Genomic DNA, 23,470 nt, shown 5'->3' with positions numbered 1-23,470 from the left:
TCAAAATCATCTAAAATGGCCATTGTCTTTTGAAAAATGGCTGGGATTGAATGAGTTAACTTTTTTCTTTTAGGTGGTGGTTTCGGTCTACCTGAGGGAAAACTGCTGAAGTCTGCAGAATCCATGCAGGCAAAACCTGTCTGGCCTCTGAAGGAACCATGAATGATTGTGGCAAGGTAGTCTCATGCAGTTGCTTGCCGTGGTGATGGCTGGCTACATGTGTGTATGCGCCTCCCACTTTGTAAAAAAAAATAAGCCAAGCTTCGCTACACATCTTAAAATGGATCTCTGCCAACTTGTCAGTCAGCTGCAGATGCGGGAGCTGTAAGTTTGATCATGTTGTTTAATTGAATAGGCTGACCTAGCATGATGTTAAAATAGCATGTAGCTCACCTACAGTAGCTATGCTATTGCTAACGTCTGTGACGTCTCGCAACAATTCCAAGCTTGTGTGTGAGTTTAGAGGCATTTAAGCTCCGTGGAACATACAGAACCTTGTACGTTATACGTCGGGTTGGGAAAAAGGTCAAAGGTAAAAAATTTGAAGCTGGCCCCTGCATCCTTCACTTTCACCTCTCGTGGCCCTCAGTGCATAAAGTTGGACGGTGTTGTTGTATAAGATAATGATGGCGGGGCCCGGACAGTAGCACCCGTGTTTCATCTCCTGGTGACCTCAACGTGCTTTGATGGCGACAGCGCTGGCATTCGCCCAAACGTAGCGTGGTCGTAACTCATAGCCCGCTGGTCTTTTATGGGGGCTCATCCCTCCCAGCCACTGCTTGTTTTTACAAGATTTAAACGCTTGCTGTCATTTTCAAAGTCTTCTTCTGACCTGCTGGCGCAAATAAAAGTGTCACTGAAGTGAGACCAGCTAACAAGCTAATCATGTGATGTCCACGGCGAAACTCCTTTAGTGGGAGGAGACAAACAACCAGTCTCCTCCACTTGTCTCCTCCCTCCTACACGCTAAAGCTTGCCTCCATCTGAGACATAGAATGAAGGCTGAAACTGGGACAAAAAGACGTGTTAAAGCACACGTGGCAGCAGCTTAATGGAAGTCTTTTCTGGGAGAGAAGCTTCTGCCTCAGGGGTGTCCAAAGTGCGGTCCGGGGGACATTTGTGGCCCAGGGCTGTTATTTAGTGGCCTGCAGCTGGCACAGTCTAAAAATATAATTTAACAAGACAACTGCAAAAAAAAAAAAAATCAACAGCATAAATTGAAAAAGCAGCAGCAATTTTTCGAGAATAAAGTCAAAATATCAAGACCCAAAACTTCTGAAAAAGTAATTTTATGAGAATAAACGTGTAACATTATGAGGGAAAATGTCATTTTAGTAACATGAAGTTCAAATGTTAAAGAAAAAGGACATTTTATCAAATCGTAATATCATGAGAAACAAACCAGATAACAAAGTTGTAATTTTTTGAAAATGAGGTTGTGCAAAAAGTTGTAATATTACAAGAATTAAGTCTCAATGTTTCGCTGATTTTTTTAAGGGCATTTTTTTTAACAGTGTATGAAAGCGCATTGTGTTCTGCGTCCTTGTGATGTATTTGAGCCATCTATCGGGTATGTGTCTGTTATTGTAGTGACTACTTCTGCCAGTAGAGGGTGTTGTATACTCATGTGAGAGTTGAAGACATATGCAGCAGGAGTAAAGATGTTATCACGTCACCTCGTCTCAGTATGTGTTTTTGTGCCTGTGCTAGCATATTAGGAACCCACAGTAGAGCTACAATAGCCGGCTAAATATAGAGCCACAACAGATGTGATTGGCTAAGGGATAACCCGCACATTGTATTCTGCATCCTTATTGTTTCCTGTTATATGATCGCTAGCAAACAGCTTGCACGGAGCTTGAATGCTGTATGTTTGCACGTTTTCTCCTCGACAAAACACACAACGTCGACGAGACATTCTGCATCCAAAAGGCAGAGGAACCCAACCATCGCACAAAAAGTTGGACTTCTGGACATGCTGAAGGAAGGTAGAAGTTGCGGCCGAAGGGCGCCACTACGGAATACTGTAAAGGAATCTTCGGTTCAAGGAGGAGGACGAGGAGGAGGAAGATATGACGACAGGAGCAATATGTTTTAACAAGGACACAAAAACACTTCAGCGGTGCGGTTCCTGCGGTGCGGAAGAGGCACGGCCCCAGGAGTGAAATACACGTGAGCCACTTAATCATTTCTTGTGTCCAACCTAGTATGTTGATCATTAAAATTCAAACTAAATTTGAACTTGTGGAGTGTTTCAACAAAAGAGAAATGTGAGAAAATGTTACTGTCGGTCTGGGAAAAGTGTATAAAGTGTATTGTGAAGGGTTTTACAGCCTTAAAACATATATAATCATTGTAAAAAAAATAATAAGTTGGCTACTTCGCAGATTTCACTTATTGCAGGCTATTTTGGGAACCTATCCCCCACGATAAACAAGGGGACATTTTTTGAAGTCATTATGAGAAACAAAATGAGATAAAGTTGTAATTTTTGCGTTTGGTTGAGGGAAACATTTATAATAGTTCGGGACATAATATTATGAAAAGAACATTTTGAAATATTGTTTAAGAAGAAAGTAAAATTGAAAAATGAAATGAATGAATAGAAAAAAAAGAGTAAAGAGTCATTCAATACCAAAGACGTACATTTACGTTTTTATAAACCTAAACCCCCCATCCAAAAGAGGCAAAAAGAGGTGATGATGCAACTCCTGACTAATGGATTTCATTTCAGAGCAATTCTAAGCCATAAAAATGGCCACTAGATGGCAGAAGTGCATTTGATCAGCGCTCAGCAGCGATCATGTGGACAGAAGAGAAACACATGACTGGAAGGAGGAAGTGAGAGAGCGTGGGGGAGTGTAGTGTGCAGAAGGTTACATTTTAACGCATGCTCACTCACACACACACACACACACACACACACACACACACACACACACACACACACACACACGCAGACATAGTTCAGTTCCAAATGTGAAAATTGTCAATAGTTCATGGTGTTATATTTGTAAACAAATTGTTGTTTTGATGTAAAACAACCCTTTTTGTGTTGTTTATGTTGGTATAGTTTAGATATTTGAGCTGTCACAAAAGCAAAAAGTATTTTTGTCAAAGTGAAAGTTACGCTTGAAATCTATCTGTTCACAAAAAGCTGTTTTTCTCCCTTTTTTTAGTCAGGAACTGATATTTTCCTGAAACTTACCTATGTTCTACTGCTGCTTACTAAAGAACCGAAACAGGTAGAAACAAACTTTTTTCTGATGAAAAATGGGAGTCTAATGCTTCTTTTGGTAGGTTCCATGTTTATATACTGTAGAACACAATATTCTGTTTGCCTTGAAAGATCAGTCGACATTGTCTACAATGGCTGCTACTGAAGGGGTTGAAAAATGGCTGGGATTGAATGAGTGGATAGCAGGCTTTTCATCTCCAGTTTACGACAAAGCATTGAAATATAAATAACTTCTTAGCATATCTTTACAAAATATCAAAACTGATCTGCCTGTTTAAGTTCACACTTTATTTTGGAGGGATGCAGCAAAAGAAGTTTTACGTTTGCATAAGTGCGGCTTGATGAACATAGTGTATCTTCGCTACACTTTGATTGGCTCGAATTAGCGGAAAGCGAAGGTCACGTGATAAATGAGAGACAGATCACACGCTCATCAGCACCTTTCACTTCATCAAGTCCAATGAGGACGTTTGCGTCCCCCGATGGACGTTACATGGACACATCCTGACCTTGGACGCTGTCAGCCATACCGACACCCCACCGCCCCCCACCGCCCGCCTCGGCGGCGCTGTTTTAATTTATTAACGAAGCGTCTGTCCGGTAATTGGATGAGTCCTGTTTTGACCCCCAGGCCCCCCCTAGAGGCTTTTCCAGAACGAGACAGAGAAGACAATCAAGCCCTAATTGCTTCAATGAAAACGCTGAATAATAAAACACATGAATAAAAGTCATTCTGGGAGGGGGGCAGTAAGGTCACTGCACAATTTTCAGAGCGCAGAACCTCCAAGGTGGAACGCCCGCCCTTTTCGGATGTTAGTAGGAATAGAAATCATCTGTTCCTGGGTCAAACTGTGTCTTCATGAAGTGCACAGGCAATGATGTTTTAATGATGAGTATGTATTTACACCATCATCTCTCTCACTTGTTTACTTTACTTTGGAGGGGAAACATGCTCAAATGCTCGCTTTTCAAGTTTTCATGGCGTCAGGAAGGACAAACTTCCTTCCTCATGGACATGACACCATCTCTGACCCCGCCCCTATTGTAGAATGAAGTCATTCTGGTTATGGTTTCATTTATTTCGAACATGCATACAGTGTGCATTGAATGCTTCATGTTACAAGTCACAGTTCCACATGTCCGAAATGGAGTAGGAAGAAGCAGAGCTGACTGTTTTCCCTGTTGGTGAGCTTAACGATGATGACAGGTGTGGTGTTGTTTCTGCCATATAGTGGGACGCAAGCGTCGATGCTGTTGATATCTACATTACAGCCACCTCCTTTGATTGTAGCAAGTTAGCAATCTGTTGCTTCATTGAAGGAACATCTCTTGACTTGGGTGTGATTTGGATCCCTGTGAGGGCCACATCATTCATCGTGTATTCCGATCCATTTTCATTTGCTTCGTGATATTTTCCTTTCCTTCTTTCTCTTCCTAAAGGGTGCTGCGAAAGGCAGCGTTATCCTTCAATTGCGCCTTGATATCATCCTGTAGAATGTTGACATCATTGCATAATGCTTTGTTTTCTCCCATAGGGTTTATAGCCTCCTTAAGAGCGGCACGCAAGGCAGCATTGTCTTCCAATAATGCCCTGATATCATCCTGCGGAAACCTAACATCCTTGCATAATGCTGTATTTTCTTTAGGGCTTTTTGCTTCCTTAAGAGCGGGGCGCAAGGCAGCACTGTCATTCAATAATACCTTAATATCATCCTGCAGAGCCTTGATATCTTCTATAGGGTTTTTAACCTCCTTAAGAGCAGCGCTCAAGTCCGCATTTTCATCTTGCAACTCCTTGACCTCTTCTTCTTCGTGCTTGATAGACTTGCTCAGTGCTCTGTTTTCTTCCATGATGTGTGTGATAGCCTAGATAGATTTTTTTCCGCAATGTTTGTGACACCAAAAAGGACATCTGTGATCATTTCATGGAGGTCATCAAGATTAAGGTTAATTTCTGCTTTCGAATCCTGGAGTTGTTTTTTTATTTATTTATCTGATTTTAAGTTCGTAGATCCAGTATCATTTGGTTTTGTGTTTGGCATTGTTGCTAGCAACCATTTTGAACTTCAGCAGTTAGCCAGTTAGCTTGACTTGCTAGCAGGTATCGACACATATACTGTAAGTAGTTTATTTCGAGGAATCGGTACCGCTCGCCTATCCAAGTTAAAGTTGGTGGATTCAGTGAGCAGTGCTGATCTTGTGTTCATGAAGTGTAGTCAGGAAAGCACCAAAATGGTTCAAATGTCCTGGATCTTCAACAGAGCTCCTGCCATACACGTCCTTCCCAGTCGACGGAAAAAAATGAAATAAAAGTATGTTATTTATATTATGTGAATATGTATATTATGTGGATCTTGTGAATGATTGTGACTGAGCTAGGACTCAGTAATTAAAGTCTACACACAACAGCTTCATTGATTGAAAAACGAAACTTTTTCGTGCATGAAGTTTCTACTTGAGTTGGTATTTTGGCCGCTATATGCAGTCAGATATTGACCAAGGGAGACAAAATGGGTGGCCGCTGGCCGCGTTGGACAGGTGACTGCTATACACAGGGTCTATAACATGTAAATTTGCTGCGGGGGATTTTTCAGTGGCCGCTATAGGCAGGTGGCCCTTCTATAAAGGTGGCCGCTAAGACAGGTTTGACTGTATACATATATGTATGTGTATATATATATATATATATATATATTTTTTTTTTTATTATTTTTTTAAATAAAACATTTTGCCCTTGTTCAGACTTTAGAAACACTGTGTATATGATTTCTTAATAAACTTGACTCTCATCCAAAGAACAAGGAAGAAGACGAATGCCGCCAAAAGATGCAATAAAAGCGCAATGAAGAGAGGATTGAGATGAGTAAGTAATAGCGGCAAAACAACAAAATAAACATTTTGCAAAAAAGATTAAATGCAGTTTGGATTTTTTATGATAATATGAATATATTAAAAAAATGAAAATAAAATCAATAATAATAATGTATGCAAAAATAAAATAGTTTAAATGTTTTTTGTGTGTGCATTATTCGTGGGGCTACTCTATATCACATATGAAAGTAGGCGTTAAATGAGGGCTAAAGGCACTAAAGTTGTGATGGTGCATTAGAATGAAGCTGCTAACATGAATAAAAGATTGCACATTGGAGTGAGACGGTGATGAAAGTTGGTTTGCAGCTGAAGAAGCAGCAGCAGGCAGCCTGATCAATAACCTGCAGCCAGCGCACTGATTGCTGATCACATTGCTGACAAGGAAATCAGGCGGGCTATCGGCCAATCACAGCCAATCCATAAGAAGTGGATTCATTAGCGGGAACATCTGGCAGATCTTCTGTGCATTATTCACACGTCTCCATCAAGCACGGCAACTCATCCACATCACACCAAACACTTCTGGACTTCTTGGGGTGATTACGTTCCAATCATCCCTCATCTGTCGATACGCTCAAGTCTGCTCGGGAATAATTGCTTCAAAACTTTGGGAGAAACTTCAAAGCTGACTGGAGTGCTATTAAAGCAACACTATGTAACAGCTGGAGCTTAAAGGAACCACGCGGATGCTACGCTGGCTTACAACCAGGAGACTAGAACATTCTTCCCCTACTCTGGTAGAAGAGCACAATCTTCCGCACACATTGATTTATTCATTGATTTATTTGTGGAAGCCTGCCATGAATACATTTGGCGCTACCTCGCTCATAAACACATTCTAGCAGTGCTGTCTGTGAACGTAATAAGTAAGTGGAAGAAGAAGATGCAGCAGGAGAGATCAGCGTTGCCAACTTATATGTACTTATACATAGCACCCACTTTTCTTTTTGTTTTATTTTCTTTTATTCTGTTTCACTTTGTTGAATGGAATGTTATTTAAAATTAATTGTCATGTATTTTACATTATTATTATTGTTTTGCCATTAGAGACAATGGCATGCCCAAGGCATATTTTTGATACATTTATTATTTGATCACTTATGTTTATTTATTAGATTTTTTACTAGGATGTTATTATATAACTGCTTGTAGATAAATAACACATACATTGAAATTAAATATAATATTAAATAATGAGTGAAATTTAATTTAAAATTAATTGTAATGTATTTTAGAATATTGTAGATTATTATTATGATCATATAGTTTTAAACAAAATAAATTTGTTAGTTTAGTTTTACTTTTAAACAATTTTTTGGATTTATTAGGATTCTATTATAATTTTTACTTCTATTAATATTTTACTATTTAACTGCATGCAGATATATCATGCATACATTATAACTCAACATAATATAAAATATATATAATTTTATATTAATATATATAATTTAATATTTGTTAAATTTAATTGAATGTAATTTAAATTAATTGTAATTTATTTTACAATATTTTAGATTACTATTATTATTATTATCGTTATTATAATACAATTTTTAATAAATTTACTTTGTTAGTTTAGTTTTAAAAAAATTCAGATGTATTATGATTTTATTTGAATTTCTATTAATATTTTTATGTAACTGCATGCAGATAAATAATACATACATTACAATTAAATATAATATTGAATAATTTATTGAATTTTATTTAAATTTACATTTATTTTAGATATTATTATTATTGTTATTATTGTTCTTATGATGCAGTTTTTACAGAATTTAAAATGAATGTCATTAATTTCTTAGTTTTGTCATCTTTTTAAACATTCACAGTAATATGCATAGAATGTATTTTTGATGTATTAAAGGAAAGAAATGAGGAACACAAAATAAGAGATTTCACTTTTAAGAGTATGATGCGTGTATATCAAAAAGGAAGATGACTAAAATATTGCATGAAAAAATTGTCTGTAAAATGTGACTTTTAAAAAAAGTGATCAAATGTGTTCTATGTTCCACATTTAAATGTTCAAGCTGCCTGCGACCCAGCCAGAAGAAATCTGCGAGCCACTGCTCTTCTTCATCTTGCTTGTGACATAAAAAAAAGAAGTGAGAGAAGAAAATGCATTTGAATTTCTAAACATATTTGCTTCGCGTGGGCTTTCTTTGTAAAAATGATGTGCACGCGCGCCATGCTGGGGAATATTTTCCACAGAATTTCAGACGCGGCAAAGCTTCTTGTGTGTTTGCATTTTCCAGGTGTTTACTACTGAAGGACGGCTGTCAAGAAGACTTACGTGGGCGCGTGTCCTTCAAAGACGTACGTCTTATTGTCCCAGTCGTCAGGGTCGGGGGCGTGCACCTTTCCCAGCAGGGTGGTCGGCATGCGGCCTGCAAACACAAACGGTATTGGTATACCACACGTGTTGGCATGTTTCATCAGAAGGCCACATGGCAGGAAGTGGACAAATATTGTTATCATCAATACCCTTGAACGTGCACGCTGACCTTGACGTGTTCAAATTGAGCATGTTTGTCTTTCCCAACTTGAAAAGGCTCTCCAGGCTCCACTGGGACGCCTTATTTCATTTCCCACAGGAAAAAAAAAAACCTTTTCACCTTTTCTCCACCTTGATTCCTCTTCTGAGTGGACGTGAAGACGATGGAGATGATATCAAGTCAAGGTCTGATACAAAGTCACGATATCGCCATCAGACGGAGTGGAAGGAATGTTTGCACGGAGAAATCAACCTCAGAAGTCAAGGTTGACCTGTAATTGCGGTGCCTAGAGTATCAACTTCACCAGCGACTTTTTCTTTTTCTTTGGCTTTTCACGCCACACAATATGTACCAGTGACGACAAAAAATAGATGATGACAACCATAGAACAGGGAATGCAAGTTATGGCACACAGGTCTCTGTCCTGGCTGCTCAGTACTAAATCAACTTATTACTTAACACTTGTACAATAATACTAATAATAATATTTAATTTGATTGCACTGTGGAGGGAAGAAAATGATGATGCCCTTTATGTCTTTGATATCTGGTGAACTGACAATGAAAACTCTTGACTCTTGATCTTAAATATTAACAATAATAATAATAATAATGATGATGAAATAATGTAAAGTAGTCCAAACAGAGTTAGCACACTATCACCTTTTATGCAAATTAGGCTTCTCTGTGCAGGCTTGCTCAGCATAATGTGGCAAGTTACCACTAATATTTAATAACAATAATAATAATGATAACTAGAAAAGCACTCAGAGTGCATACCTCCGCCAAGCACCATAGCTCCCCCCATATTGTGATTTACACCATAAATATAGTCCTACATTTATTTGATCTGCATATTTATTTATATTTTGCTTGAGCATGAAAACATACCATAAGCAATGGGATTCGTAATGATGTCAATATTAGTTCAGTAGTTATTCACAAAAATCGCATTTTGCGTAATGGAGGTTTTGCTCTGGGTGTAGCCCCGTAGGTTTTGAAGATACAACGAATCCGTTGGCACACTCCAGATGCCACAGTGTGTTGGCTTGATGTAATGGTGTTTGCTGCATGTTTGTAGCGTCATTTGTAGTCTTCCTGTGGTGAAAATTCCTAAGGTGCCCTATTTTTTCATATTCTGGATCATAGCATCCGGAATTATTCCATTATCTGGATCAGTCTTTGATATTTTGTAGAACCTTTTGGAAATTTGTCTGACCATTTTTTTTGGAGTTATACGCACAAATGCCGAAAATGCTCCTATCTCACAATGTTGAAGAATCTTTTGAAAAACTCCTGGATCCACGAATCCAAAATGTAATCAGTTCTTCCATGTCCCATTTCTGACAATTCCTGAAAATTTCATCCAAATCCATTCAGATTTTCAAGTTATTTTGAAACACAAACAGACAGATAAACGCCGGCAAAAACATAACTTCCTCGCTGCGCTTGGCGGAGGTAATAACAATAATAATCGTAGTAATAGTAGTCCATTTTTCACCATAATGCGAGTCTGGTGTCTCCCTCCACATTCATAGCCAGTGTAGTTGCACATTGTGAAAGGATGTTTATGTTCCTTGGTAGTATAGTCTTTAACTTCTTTTTACACTTGCATGACACTTTGCATGCATCAATACGTATAAAAATACAAATAGGTATCAACATCAGTCTCCACTTCATGTCTGTCTGGCATCTTTTATTTCATTTTATTTTATGCTCATTTACTTTTCCATTTCACTTTTTCTTCACTTCTTTTTCCACTTGCATGGCAGTTAGGTTACTTACTTGACTGGTTGTTTGAGGAGCATGCTGTGTATATACAAAAATCAATCCAAGTCATAAGTCCTAAATGTTTGTGTATGTAGTTTCTGGTGCTGGCTTGATTGGACCCTTTGTGCCTTTTTTTTTTTTTTTGACAGACAGAGACACATAGAAGGCCAAGCGTATCCCACTGAGCGAGAAAGGAAAGAGTTTAAAGGGAGTACACATGAAAAAGAACAAAAAGACAAGTGGCAGAGGAGGAAGTGTTGACAGTCGACAGCGCGGCCGTGGAATCTGGCACCGAGTGACACGTCTGATGCGCGGCTCAAAGAGGCTGTCCCTGAACGCTTACAAATGCTCCCCACAAGCCGCCTTTGCAGATTGTCCCTGCAGCACTTTGGTGTCGCGCCTGCAGCCACAACGTGACACAGGCGGCGGAGCAATAAATGCAGGAGCTGTGTGTCAAACTGCCTGTGTGACCCGGCGAGCGGCGCCACGGGAGACCTTGCGGCTAATCGCTGATCATCAGGACAATCAAAGTGTGATGAGATGATGATGATCAAGGGGGGTGGGTGGTTGGGAGGTACGGAAAGGACACCATAAAAATGTACTGCTTCTTAATGGATGCACAATAATAAAACCACTTTGATTACACCTACACACACAAAAGTATTGGGACTCAGCCCTTCAGGGGCAACAGTCTCAGTAGGGAAGCCCAGACTTCCCGGTCCCCGGCCACCTCTTCCAATTCCACCGGAAGGACACCAAGGCGTTCCCAGGCCAGCTGTGAGACATAATCCCTCCAGCGTGTCCTTGGTCTGCCCCAGGTCCTTTTCCCGTCTGGGCATGCCTGGAACACCTCACCAGGGAGGCGTCCGAGATTTATCTGGACTAGTTGCTCGAGCCACCTCAACTGGCTGCTTTCCATGAGAAGGAGCAGTGGCTCTACTCTGAGCCCCTCCCGGATGACCGAGCTCCTCACCCCATCTCTTTGGGTGAGTCTGGCCACCCTACGGAGGAAACTCATTTCAGCCGCTTGTATCCGCCATCTCATTCTTTTGGTCACAACCCAAAGATCATGACCATAGTGAGGGTGGGAACATAGATCGACCGCTAAATTGAGAGCTTTGCCTTGTGGCTCAGCCCTCTCTGCACCACGACGGTCCGGTACAGCAACCGCATCACTGCAGGCGCTACACTGATCCACCTGTTGACCTTGCGCTCCAACCTTCCCTCACTCATGAACAAGACCCCGAGATAATTGAACTCCTCCACCTGGGGTAGGACCTCATTCCCAACCCAGAGGGTGCAGTCCACCCTTTTCCGACTGAGAATCATGGCCTCAGATTTGGAGGTGCTGAGGCTCATCTCAGAAGCTTCAAACTCAGCTGCAAACCGCCCCAGTAAAAACTGAAGGTCACAGCCCGATGAGGCCATCAGGACCACAGACGTCCTATTTGCAGGATGTCTGCAAATAGCAGAGACAAGATCCAAAGGCCCCCTAAAGCAACCCAAATTTAAGGCAAAATACAATCAAGTCGCACAAAGACCAGACTTTAACTTAGTCAACATCTAACAAGACTCGTTTGCTTTTTCATGTATTTTTTTTGCTGTCTTTTTTCTGATGCTACCACATAAGGCCCCTCATAATAATAGTAATAATAAAAATAATAATAATAAGAATAACAATGATGAGATGATGACTGCAGAAGAGAAAATGGAACTAATTGAAGTCACCATCCTGGCTGCTCAGTCCAATATGGCCAAAGTAAAACAATGTCGTACTTAAGCAACTATTGACCCTGGAACAGATGATTTCTATTTCTGTGATGGCGAGATGAAGATGTGCTAACCTCGATGGCTGTTGATGAAGATCTTCTTTTTCCCGCCCAAGTGGGCGTGGTCGTTTTGGTCACCGATGGTTACGGTCAGCGTGCAGGTTACGGTTTTGGCGGGATGCCCGCTGTCGCTCATGATGACTGGGATGAAGAACTCCTTCTGGCGCTCGCGGTCAAACATCCTGAGCGCCGTCAGCGTGGCCGTGCCATTCAGGTTGTCCTTCAGATGAAAGTCGTTGCCGTGGCGAAACTCCGCCGGGACGGCGAAATGGAACGGTGGGCCGTTCTCGGGGGAGTCCCGGTCCACCGCCCGGAGGAGGGTGGACGTTTGGTTCATGCTGACAACCTGAAAGGAGGAGAAGTAGTAGTAGTGGGATACTTCGTAAACCAGGATGACACTTCCTCCTACCTGAGGTCCAGCCATGTTCTCCAACACCACAGGAGCGTAAGCTGCCTCAAACTCAGGTCCATTATCGTTGACGTCCAACAGGGGGAGCTCCACCGTGGCGCTGCCCGACAAAGGCGGAACCCCGTGGTCCGTCGCTATGACAACCAGGTGATGCTGCGCCGTCCTCTCCCGATCCAGAGGCTGAGCCACAGACAGAACACCGGACTGGTCGATGCTGAACAGCCCCTCGGGATCAGACTCCTCCCACAGGCTGTAGACCAGCTCACGGTTCTGGCCTGAATCAGAGTCGCTGGCCACCAAGCGGGCCACGCTGGTTCCCACGTCAACGTCCTCGGACAGCGGGCCCAGGGAGAGAAAGTGCGGGATGAAGACGGGGGCGTGGTCGTTGTAGTCCTCCACTTCCACCACGCAGTGCTGGAGGCTGAAGAAGTCCAAGTCCTCCACCTGGAAGAGGAAGGGCTTTCAGTGCGGATCACTTCCTGTCATGTGGCCGCTACAAGATTTTGGCCTACAGTAGGCAAGATCGGCTACCAATCTGCTGTATTTTGAAGATTGGATAATACCCACGAGATCGGGCCGATCCGGTTGCCGTATAACGTAACTCTGGGCCACACTCCAACACGGTAGGTGCAGCCATGCGCCTCAAAGCTGGTTGTCACTCGACTCCCGCCAACCGCAAGAAGAAAACACACCACCACACACATGCAGACACGTCCACAGTGGACCGTGGTGAAGTTAGTTTCACGTTGGACGTTAGATATTCGGCTCCGTAGCTACAGCCGTAGTTCTTACTCACTGTGCCCGGACTGCTGTGTCATGGTGCGGGAAGCTCGCACGGAAGGTGCCGCTCTAATCGCTGGTTGTTTACACTATGGGGCGTCAAAAAATGACTATTGCGTTGAAGAGAGTAGGGACCTATGAATTTCGCGGAATAGCGGCCAGAATCGCGGAATTGGCCAATAAAGACGCAATCTACTGTTAAACACGGAATCCTCTGTTCCCGAGCGTGAAGGAAGCTAGCTCCATACCCACCAGCCAAAAAACACGAATAAATGATATGCCCTAAAAATGCCTACTCCTCCCCCTACAAACCATCAAATTTCAGATCAACATTTGCAAAAAAGGCGAGTGTTGTTATTATTAGATAAGATTCAGCTCCATAACCCTACCCGTCTCTCTTCAACTGCCATTGCTCACTCGCCACACGATCCAGGTTTAATCCCTAAGTATGCATCACACACTTATTCAACACATTTACAGTAGAAAGTGGATTAAAAAAAGCTAAAAATCTTGAATTTGACTACGTATTGTCATGCTGGACACTTGGAATTGATGAGAATATGCAGTAGAAGAATTCAATAGATGTTGTACATACAATACATACAACATCAATATACATTTTAATATAATAATATTCAATATAAATTCATATCATTTTCTTTTAGCTGTCTAATAAAAAGCTTGTATCTCTATTTTTTAAAAGCTCTTTTATCATACGAAAAACTAAGAAAATTATTTTTTGTGACTTTCTTTGTTTTTTTGCAAACACAAACAAGAGGCGGTGTGTGCTTTTCACGAAAAGCAAACTAACAAAAAACAAAACACCACAAAACACAAGCAATGAGAAAATGTTGCCAATGAAAATGCTGCAGGACCAAAAGCACACACAAAGCCCCCAAAAATAACTGCACGACAGAAATGCTGCAAGTTGGCAGGAAGTTAGCCAGCAGCATTTTTCATGTGCACTATTGTCCCATCGCTTGCCTTTTTATGGCCTTGCTGTGTTCTTTGGTTTTGGATCACTTCTGTGTTTTTAGTATCTGGTGCCGCTTTGCATCAGTGTTTCCCATACATTCATTTACTATACATTTGGTGCTATCCGGTCTTCCTTGCTCTTAATGTAACACATTATAACGCACCCGGTCTGCCAGAGAATAAGAAGACGTAGCAGGAGGGATCTGTGCAGCCACTTTGTCCCTACGTTTAGCTCTAGACACTCTTTTTTGTGACTAGAAACTAAGTTGGCAATTTGGCAATTCTGACATGAAAGCACGTACATCTCTCACCTCGGCTGTGAACTGTGCAAGAGGAGCGAGAGGGGCTGCGCTAACGAGCAGCGTTGATAGAATGTGCACGTCGATGAAGTTATATTTGTGCCTTCATTTTGACGTAGCAAAGTCAGATTGTGAGCCACATTAACATGCAATAATGACTGTTGCGTGAGCAGGTACATCGCTGTGCTTTGTCACTCTGTCTCTCCCTGTCGCTCAACCTGTGAGCGCTGCGGGGTGAGGTGAGTACATGAGTGCGCTCATGGTACCTCCGGTCGTGTTTTGGGAACTGGGCTCCTGGCTGGAGCTCGAGGGTTGTGTGCCTGGAGGGCGGCGAGGTGTACGGGCGTGTTCAGTGGTCAAAACACGTGCCTGTCAGTCACTCTCTTAATAATCGACTGGCAAAGTCCCAAACATTGACTTGTGGCTCTTGATCGACGGGTTGGTGACCCCTGATTTAGGTTATAAGCAGAGAGGCGTGTAACCTAAGGCCAAGTCCACACGAATATGGATTTCTTAAAAACGCATATATTTATATACAGTATCGTCTCTGTGTTCCACATTATTATGAAAAGGATATTTTTTTCAAATTTGGCTAAATAGTCAAGATAAATTACAGTCATCATATGCGTCTGTGTAGGCTCTCAGTCGTACAGGAGTTGTCCATCGAGGAAAAGGCTTCTTGAGACGTCATCTGTACTTCTGTGTAGAAGGTGTCGGACGTTTCGCTCCTCATCCGAAGAGCTTCGTCAGCAAACTAATAAGTGCTGGTAGCTTAGGCCTTAAATACAGTAAGAGTGGGCGGAATTGGTGTGCCAACACCCTCCTCCTATTGGTTCGTTACACTAAGCCTGGGCGGAGCAGTGGTATAATCCTATCCTGTTATTCACACCTACGATAAAAGGGAAGTGTCGCTCCCTGAATTGGGTATGAACGACTCTGATACTGGCTTGTTAGCATCTATTGTTCTGGCTCGGCCCTGGCTCCACCTCATTTGCAAGACTAAGAGCTGTGGGTTTTGGTCTCAGTAACCTGCTGAACACAGGGTCCAAATTAAACCTCAAACCACCATTCCGATTCAATGATGGGTTCTGTTGTTTGACAAAAATAGCTTCCTTTACTCCTCTTTCAAACCATCTGTTTTCTTTGGCCAAAATCTTTACCTCGCTGTCCTGAAAAGAGTGATTGGTAGCTTTCAGGTGTAGATGTACTGCTGATTGAGGACCACTAGCATTGTCCCTGCGATGTTGATAAAGCCTTTTTTGGAGCATTTGCTTAGTTTCCCCAATGTAGTGCTCTTTGCATTCCTCATCTTTACAGTGGATGGAATAGACCACATTGCTCTGTTTCTGGTTTGGAGCCTTGTCTTTAGGATGCACTAATTTTTGTCTCAGGGTATTTACTGGTTTGAAATAGGTAGGAATTTTGTGTTGCCATAAGATCCTCTGGAGTTTTTCGGAGACCCCCGCTACATAAGGGACTACCACTCCTCTCCTTTTTGCTTCTGTGGGCTTTTGGGTTTCTTTCCCTACTCTCTTCTTTTGACATTTGTTAAAAGCCCACCGTGGGTACCCACAGGTTGAGAGCGCTCTCTGGACATGTTGTGTCTCCTTTTTCTTTCCCTCAGCACTAGTTGGTATTTGTTCCGCTCTATGTTGGAGGGTCCTAATAACCCCTAGTTTATGTTGTAGTGGATGGTTTGATTCAAAAAGCAGGTATTGGTCAGTGTGTGTGGCCTTTCTAAAGACCTCTGTAAGTAGCTGTCTGTCCTTTCCTATAATTACCTTGCAGTCTAAGAAGGCTAGTTGGTTTTCTTTAGTGTCCTCGCGAGTAAATTTGATATTGGTGTCCACCGCATTGATGTGATCTGTGAAAGACTGAATTTCTTGTTTTTTGATTATGACAAAGATGTCATCCACGTATCTAAACCAGTGCCTTGGTTTTGTCCCTGAGAAGGATGTGAGAGCCTGTTTCTCCATCTCTTCCATGTACAGATTCGCCACTATGGGTGAGACTGGTGAGCCCATAGCACAACCATGAATTTGTCTGTAGAATTTCCCTCTAAACTGAAAATATGTGGTGTTAAGGCAAATTTCCAGTAATTGGCAGATGTGGTCAGCACTAAGTTTTGTTCTCCGATGCAGAGTTGAGTCCTCGAGCAGTCTCTTCCTCACCACCGAGACTGCTGCTGAGGTGGGGACAGATGTGAAAAGTGAAGTCACATCATAAGACACCAAAGTTTCCTCTGGCTCCATTCTGAGGTCTTTGATGCTCGCCACAAACCCTTTTGTGTTCTCTATATGATGATCAGTGTTGCCTACCAATGGGGATAAGACTGTTTTTACATATTTCGCTACATTGTACGTGGTAGAGTCAATGCTACAGACAATGGGTCTGAGGGGAAACCCTTCCTTGTGGATTTTTGGAAGGCCATAGATACATGGTGTAGCCTCCCCAGGGTATAACCTATGATACATCTGTCTGTCAATTAGTTCTTCCTTCTCTAACTTTTGGAGACAGTGTATGATTTCTTTCTTATACCTACTGGATGGGTCCCTTTTAAGTTGCTCATATGTGTTGGCATCACTAATTAGACTTGTTATTTTTTCTTCGTAGTCCAATGTGTTGAGAACCACTGTGCATCTGCCCTTATCAGCTGGTAAGATGGTGATGCTCTCAGCTTTCTGCAGAGCCGCTAATGCTTTCCTCTCACCTAACGTGATATTGGACGGTGGTGGTTTGGCACTACTGAGAAGGGCCGATATTCTCAGACGAAGGTCCCCTGCCTCTGTTCTAGAAAGGTTATTGTTCCTGATGGCCGATTCAGCTGCTGTGATATAGTCTACTGTGGGTATCGTTTTAGGAGTCACTGAGAAGTTGAGACCCTTGGTTAATACTGCCTTCTCTGTCTCCGAGAGGCTTCTGTCTGACAGATTTTTGATCCAATTTTCTTTAGTATTGGTCTGATTCCCCCCATCCTTAGTGTTTACGACAAGCTGTGGTCGATTTTCCAATAGAAGTTTCTGGAATTTTCCCTTATGCCTTTCTTTGGTTTTGCTATGGTGCTTCATATAACCTGATTTGGTAAATTCACAAACCTCCTGATAGGTTTCGTGCGTAAGCTTGGTTTGCAATCTCTGATAGAAGGTTTCTACTTCAGACTGTTTATTTTTTATATCTATGTTAAGTCTCCTAATTCTCAAATTCTGTATTTTTCTGATGTAGTTTTGTTGCATTTTCCTTGCCAAGTGTCCTTGCTCAAGGGACGCTTGCCTCATGCATTTGGGGATTAACCTACTCTGCCTGCATCTAAGATTAAATCTGAGGTGGTTCCTTAAATCTGCTAATTTAAGAGTGGCCTTTTCTAAGCTACGTACCAGCAGAAGGATGTCTCTCCCAAAGTTGGTCGCAATGCGTCTGTGTAGGCTCTCAGTCGTACAGGAGTTGTCCATCGAGGAAAAGCCAATCACTCTTTTCAGGACAGCGAGGTAAAGATTTTGGCCAAAGAAAACAGATGGTTTGAAAGAGGAGTAAAGGAAGCTATTTTTGTCAAACAACAGAACCCATCATTGAATCGGAATGGTGGTTTGAGGTTTAATTTGGACCCTGTGTTCAGCAGGTTACTGAGACCAAAACCCACAGCTCTTAGTCTTGCAAATGAGGTGGAGCCAGGGCCGAGCCAGAACAATAGATGCTAACAAGCCAGTATCAGAGTCGTTCATACCCAATTCAGGGAGCGACACTTCCCTTTTATCGTAGGTGTGAATAACAGGATAGGATTATACCACTGCTCCGCCCAGGCTTAGTGTAACGAACCAATAGGAGGAGGGTGTTGGCACACCAATTCCGCCCACTCTTACTGTATTTAAGGCCTAAGCTACCAGCACTTATTAGTTTGCTGACGAAGCTCTTCGGATGAAGAGCGAAACGTCCGACACCTTCTACACAGAAGTACAGATGACGTCTCAAGAAGCCTTTTCCTCGATACAGTCATCATAATTTTCACGTCATCAACAATGTGAACGTCATTGAACACACGTTCCAATGATAACAGTATTCTTTTCAAAAACAAAACCTTCAAATGCACTGTTCCACATTATTACGTACAACAAAGTTTCAAAGCATTTCACTGGTTGTTAAGAACCGAAAATGGTCATTTGTTGAACTTGCAGCAGAAGGAGGTCAAATTTACCAGAAGCAAATATTTCAATCACTAACATTTGAACAGGCCAAGTTACATGTTAATATAAGATCCCTTCTTTGAAATAACCTTCACAATTCTTACATTGAACTTGTGAGCTTCTGGAGCGTTTCTGCTTGAATTTCTTTGCAAGATGTCAGAAAAGCCTCCCAGAGCTGCTGTTCTGTTGTGATCTGCGTCCCACGCTCATAGATGTTTTGCTTGACGATGCACCATAGGTTCTCAACCGGGTTGAGGTCAGGGGAAAAAAAGCGGGGCCAAAACATGAGTTTCTCTCCTTTCATGGCCATAACAGGCAGACAGAGAAGTTGGTATTCTTTGCATCATGAGATGGTGCATTGTGATGCATGACAGACATTTTGCTACAGAAGTTACGGTTCTTCATATGGAAGAAAGTGGTCAGTCGAAAACTCAAGATGCTTTGCTGAGGTCATTTTCACACCTTCAATGGCCATAGAGGCCTACCAGCTCTCTCCCAATGATTCACCTCCTTGCTGAGATATGCTGGCCATACTCTACTTCATCCATCCGGACCACCAAGGCTGCCCTCATCAGTTAACAGGACTGTTTGAAAATGCATCTTCATGTCCTTGTTGGCCCACTGCAATTGTTTCTGCCTGTGAGTCTTGGTTAGGGGTGGCCAAATAGTAGGTTTATGCATAACTGCAAGCCTCTGGAGGATCCTACACCTTGAGGTTGATGGGACTTCAAAAGCACCGGCAGCTTCAAATACCTGTTTGCTGTTTTGTAATGACTTTTTAGAAGGCGCTCTCTTGATTTGATAAATTTGTCTGGCAGAAACCTTTCTCATCAGCACAATCCCGGCTGTCATCTGAATAAGCCACGCATTTCTTCACCGTACGAACGTTTTTGTGATTGATTGGATGTTTTCATGCCTTATCTAAAGCATTGCAATATTTGACACTTTTTGGTCAGCAAAGAGATCCTTTTTTTCTTGAAAGCTGTGGCATGCTTAATAATGTGGAACATCACACCTGGCAAACTGTCCCAGACTGATATCAGTAATCCAAAGAGCCCCAAGGCACAATGCCATCCGTGCATTTCATTGAAAAACAACAAAAATCTGTTTATGATACTCAAATTCTATTTTTGACAATATCTGTGTTGTAGATGGCCTAATAGAAGCGTATGCCACTGAACAACAAGATGAATAAAAAGAAGAAATAAAAGCTGATGCAGTCGGAGGTGTGCTGGATGCGGGGTAGTGCATGGTAGGGATTCATCCAGTCTTCCTATAATGGACAACTTTGAAGAATATTCACGTAACTTGGTGGTAAAACTCTATTTTGCTGGGAAATCAAAGGAATAAAAACAGAGAAGCAAAAAAAAAAAACCCTTTCAAGTCAGATTACCACTGTAGAAAATCATGTTCATCCTAAAAGGATCCTGCAAAGGTCACCTATGGACGCACGACTTGATGCTCATGCCAACCAGAGCTTTGTTGTGGCAAAACATGAGGCTTTTGTGTACCTTTAGGGTGAGATTGAACCTCTGCTCGCTGTGCCGCTCAAAGTCCAGACGCTTCTTGAGCCTCAGCGTGCCGCGCCGCTCCTGCTTGTGGCTCACCACGTAGAACTTCTGCTCCTGGTCGCCCGCCACCACGCTGAAGGTCAGCTGGGCGTTTTCTCCCGTGTCGTGGTCCTCTGCCGTCAGCTGCAGCACCTGAGGAAGTGAACCTTTACATGACTCCTCAGTGCGCCTCCCTTGCACTGAGGAGCTGAGACACCGTGCATCCTTTAAAGCTTGAAAGGGAAGAAAAGCTGCAGAGTACGAGGAGGCAACAATATCATACCCATGAAACATATTTTCATTTTTAATGGGGAAACCGTCAACCCGAGTTCCATGGGCTTTTTTTGGAAAGTTTTTTGCTTGTGTAAAAAAAAGAAAGAATGCTCATAAAAGTACCAAAATAAAGGCATGAGGTGCAGTAAAGGGGGGAGGACGATGTACAGTACATACTACTGTACTGCATCCTGTAGATGATGTTTTATCATAAATTACAATAATAATATACATGTAAAAAATAAAATATATAAGAAAAAATATTTATAAACATTTTAAAATACAAAAAAAATAATTAAAAAAATGATCTTTCATAGGTAATGTGGTTTTCCTCCTTTTCATAAAAGTCCGAAAACAAAAATTGGCAATAAATTCACAAATGTTTATGACCGCGGCTCACCAACATTTTGGGACAACATGCTTCTAAAGTGGCACAAAACCGCCATCTTTGCTTTTTCTTTGGCTTTTTGTGTGTGTTGTTTTTTACAGCTCACCTCAGCGTTGGGCTCAGCGTTCTCCGAGATCCTGGCCACACAGGAGCGGTCTGTGAATCTGGGGGCGTGGTCGTTGACGTCTTTGATCAGAATGGTCGCGGTCGCCGTTCCGGCCATCCCGCCGCCATCTCTGGCCTCCACCACCAAGAGGTAGGACTCCACTTGCTCGCGGTCCAGCCCGTTCATGGCCACCGTGAGGGTGCCTGTGGTGGGGTTGATGGCAAAAATCTCAGAAAAGGCGGGGACGCCTCCAACATCGGCGTCGGCGGCATCCAAGGTGCCCACGATTCTGTAGGAGAGCACGGCGTTCTGACCCACGGCCGAGTCATCCAGGTCGGTGGCCGTCATCTCCATCACCGACGTGCCCACCGCCGAGTTCTCCGCCACGTCGCCGTGACAGCTGGGGGCGCAGCTGAAGACGGGAGCGTTGTCGTTGATGTCCCACACGTTGATGATGACATCTGTAAAGCCCGTCAGACCTTCGCCGCCCTCGTCTGTGGCCAGCACCACAAAACGCCACACGGCGCGCTCCTCGCGGTTGAGGGTCCGCTGGGCGTAGATCTTGCCCGTGACCTCGTCAATGATGAACTCGCTGTCGGCGCCCTGGCCATGGAGGGAATAGCGCAAAGCTTCTTGGTCGGCATCTTTGTCGGGGTCAGACGCTGTTACCTGCACCATCGAGGGGGAAGAAGACCCCTGATGTCACATTTGGCATCTTCATGAATTATTGAAGACCAATGAGTGACGTCTGGACTACAACCATCTTTTCATAGTGGTGGGGGCACAAACCACACAAGTGGGTTACATACGAGCAAAACTTTTCATTGCATGTCATGCATTTCCATTGCAATTTATCTTCACTAAAACTATCAATTCTACAAATGAATCCAGAAAAAACATGTTGGATTTATTGTAAAATAAACCAGTAAAATAGAAGCAACGTGCGGAAAGAAATAACAGTTTGCATGGCTTTACGTCACACGTTTGTCACTTGTTGCTAGGCAGGCTTCATGGAACGCCAGTTAGCATGCTAACAGTTAGCATGCCAACACCTAGCAACATAGCACAAAGTACCAAAAGTGCCAAGGTAGTTCCATAGTGTTCCTACATCATGTCATGTATTTGCATGTAGACAAAGTAGAAAAGCTAAAATGCTAACATGCTAACAGTTAGCATGCCAACACCTAGCAAGATAGCACTGAAAGCGGCAAGGCAGTTCCACAGTGTTCCTACATCATGCCTTGTATTTGCATGTAGACATGAGTAAAACAGCTAAAATGTTATCAGTTAGCATGCCAGCACCTAACAAGATAGCGCTGACCACGGAAAGGGCCACGCCGGTTCTATTCCTCATGCCATGTATTTATTTGTATTTCAAAATGAGTAAAATACACAAAATGCTAAAAGTTTGCATCTTCGCACCTAGCAAGATAGCATTAAGTACCAAAGGTGCCAAGGCAGTTCTAAATTGTTCCAACATCATACCATGTATGTATTTGCATTTCAAAATGTGTAAAATAGCTAAATTGCTAACAGTTAGCATGTTAGCATCTAGCAAGACAGCACTGAGTATGGAAAGTGTCAAGTCAGTTCTGTTCACCATGCCATCTATGTATTTCCATTTTACAATGAGTAAAACAGCTAAAATGTTAACAGTTAGCATGCTCGCACCCAGCAAGATAGCAGCAGTAAGTAGCGAAAGTGCCAAGGCAGTTTTATAGCGTTTTTACATCATGCCAGCTATGCATTTGCATGCTGACATGAGTAAAATAGCTAAAATGCTAACAGTTATCATGTTAGCACCTAACAAGATAGCAGTGACCACCAAACGTGCTAAAAAGTAAAAGGTGTCATGTGTTTAACAAGAGCAATAGCGTGTAGTCTACCTGCAGAACAAACACAGGAGAACCGTCCAGTTCTTCCGTCACGCTGCCGTAGTATTCGTTGACGGTGAACACGGGCGCCTCGTCATTCTTGTTGACCACGTTCACCGACACGGTGGTGTAGTCCTCCCACTTGCCATCCGAGGCGAGGACGTGGAGTTTGTACCTGGAGGAACAAGGCCTGCGACTTTAGCGGGGTACCAGGACTTGGTGAATGTGCTAGCTTAGTGTTTTTTACTCACATTTTCTGATTGTGTTCAACTAACATGTTCTGTTTTCTACATTTTTGCAGCATACTGTATCTGGTCAAAAAATATCTGATTATATATCTATTTGGTAGACTTTGGTACTTTGCCTTACTAACAATCTTTGCTCCAAATCAATGGTATTCGGTACTTTGGCAGTCAATGAGTCATCTGTG

At 42.5% G+C, this 23,470-nt stretch overlaps 1 protein-coding gene across 3 annotated transcripts in view; it reads right to left on the bottom strand.

Moving 5' to 3' along the window:
• Nucleotides 1-23,470, bottom strand: part of si:ch211-186j3.6 (neural-cadherin) — a 313,458-nt gene that overhangs the window by 90,927 nt on the left and 199,061 nt on the right. For all 3 annotated transcript variants that reach the window (XM_054770409.1, XM_054770410.1, XM_054770411.1), the window contains 6 exons: nucleotides 23,053-23,215; nucleotides 21,167-21,835; nucleotides 20,361-20,552; nucleotides 12,618-13,061; nucleotides 12,224-12,554; nucleotides 8,409-8,502 (listed from right to left, as the gene is read on the bottom strand). In XM_054770409.1, coding sequence (XP_054626384.1) covers nucleotides 8,409-8,502; nucleotides 12,224-12,554; nucleotides 12,618-13,061; nucleotides 20,361-20,552; nucleotides 21,167-21,835; nucleotides 23,053-23,215 — 1,893 coding nt within the window. The remainder of the gene's footprint in view (nucleotides 1-8,408; nucleotides 8,503-12,223; nucleotides 12,555-12,617; nucleotides 13,062-20,360; nucleotides 20,553-21,166; nucleotides 21,836-23,052; nucleotides 23,216-23,470) is intronic.

Source organism: Dunckerocampus dactyliophorus, chromosome 3, assembly GCF_027744805.1.
Source record: "Dunckerocampus dactyliophorus isolate RoL2022-P2 chromosome 3, RoL_Ddac_1.1, whole genome shotgun sequence".
NCBI lineage: Eukaryota > Metazoa > Chordata > Actinopteri > Syngnathiformes > Syngnathidae > Dunckerocampus > Dunckerocampus dactyliophorus.
This window is presented reverse-complemented; position numbering and strand designations above follow the sequence as displayed.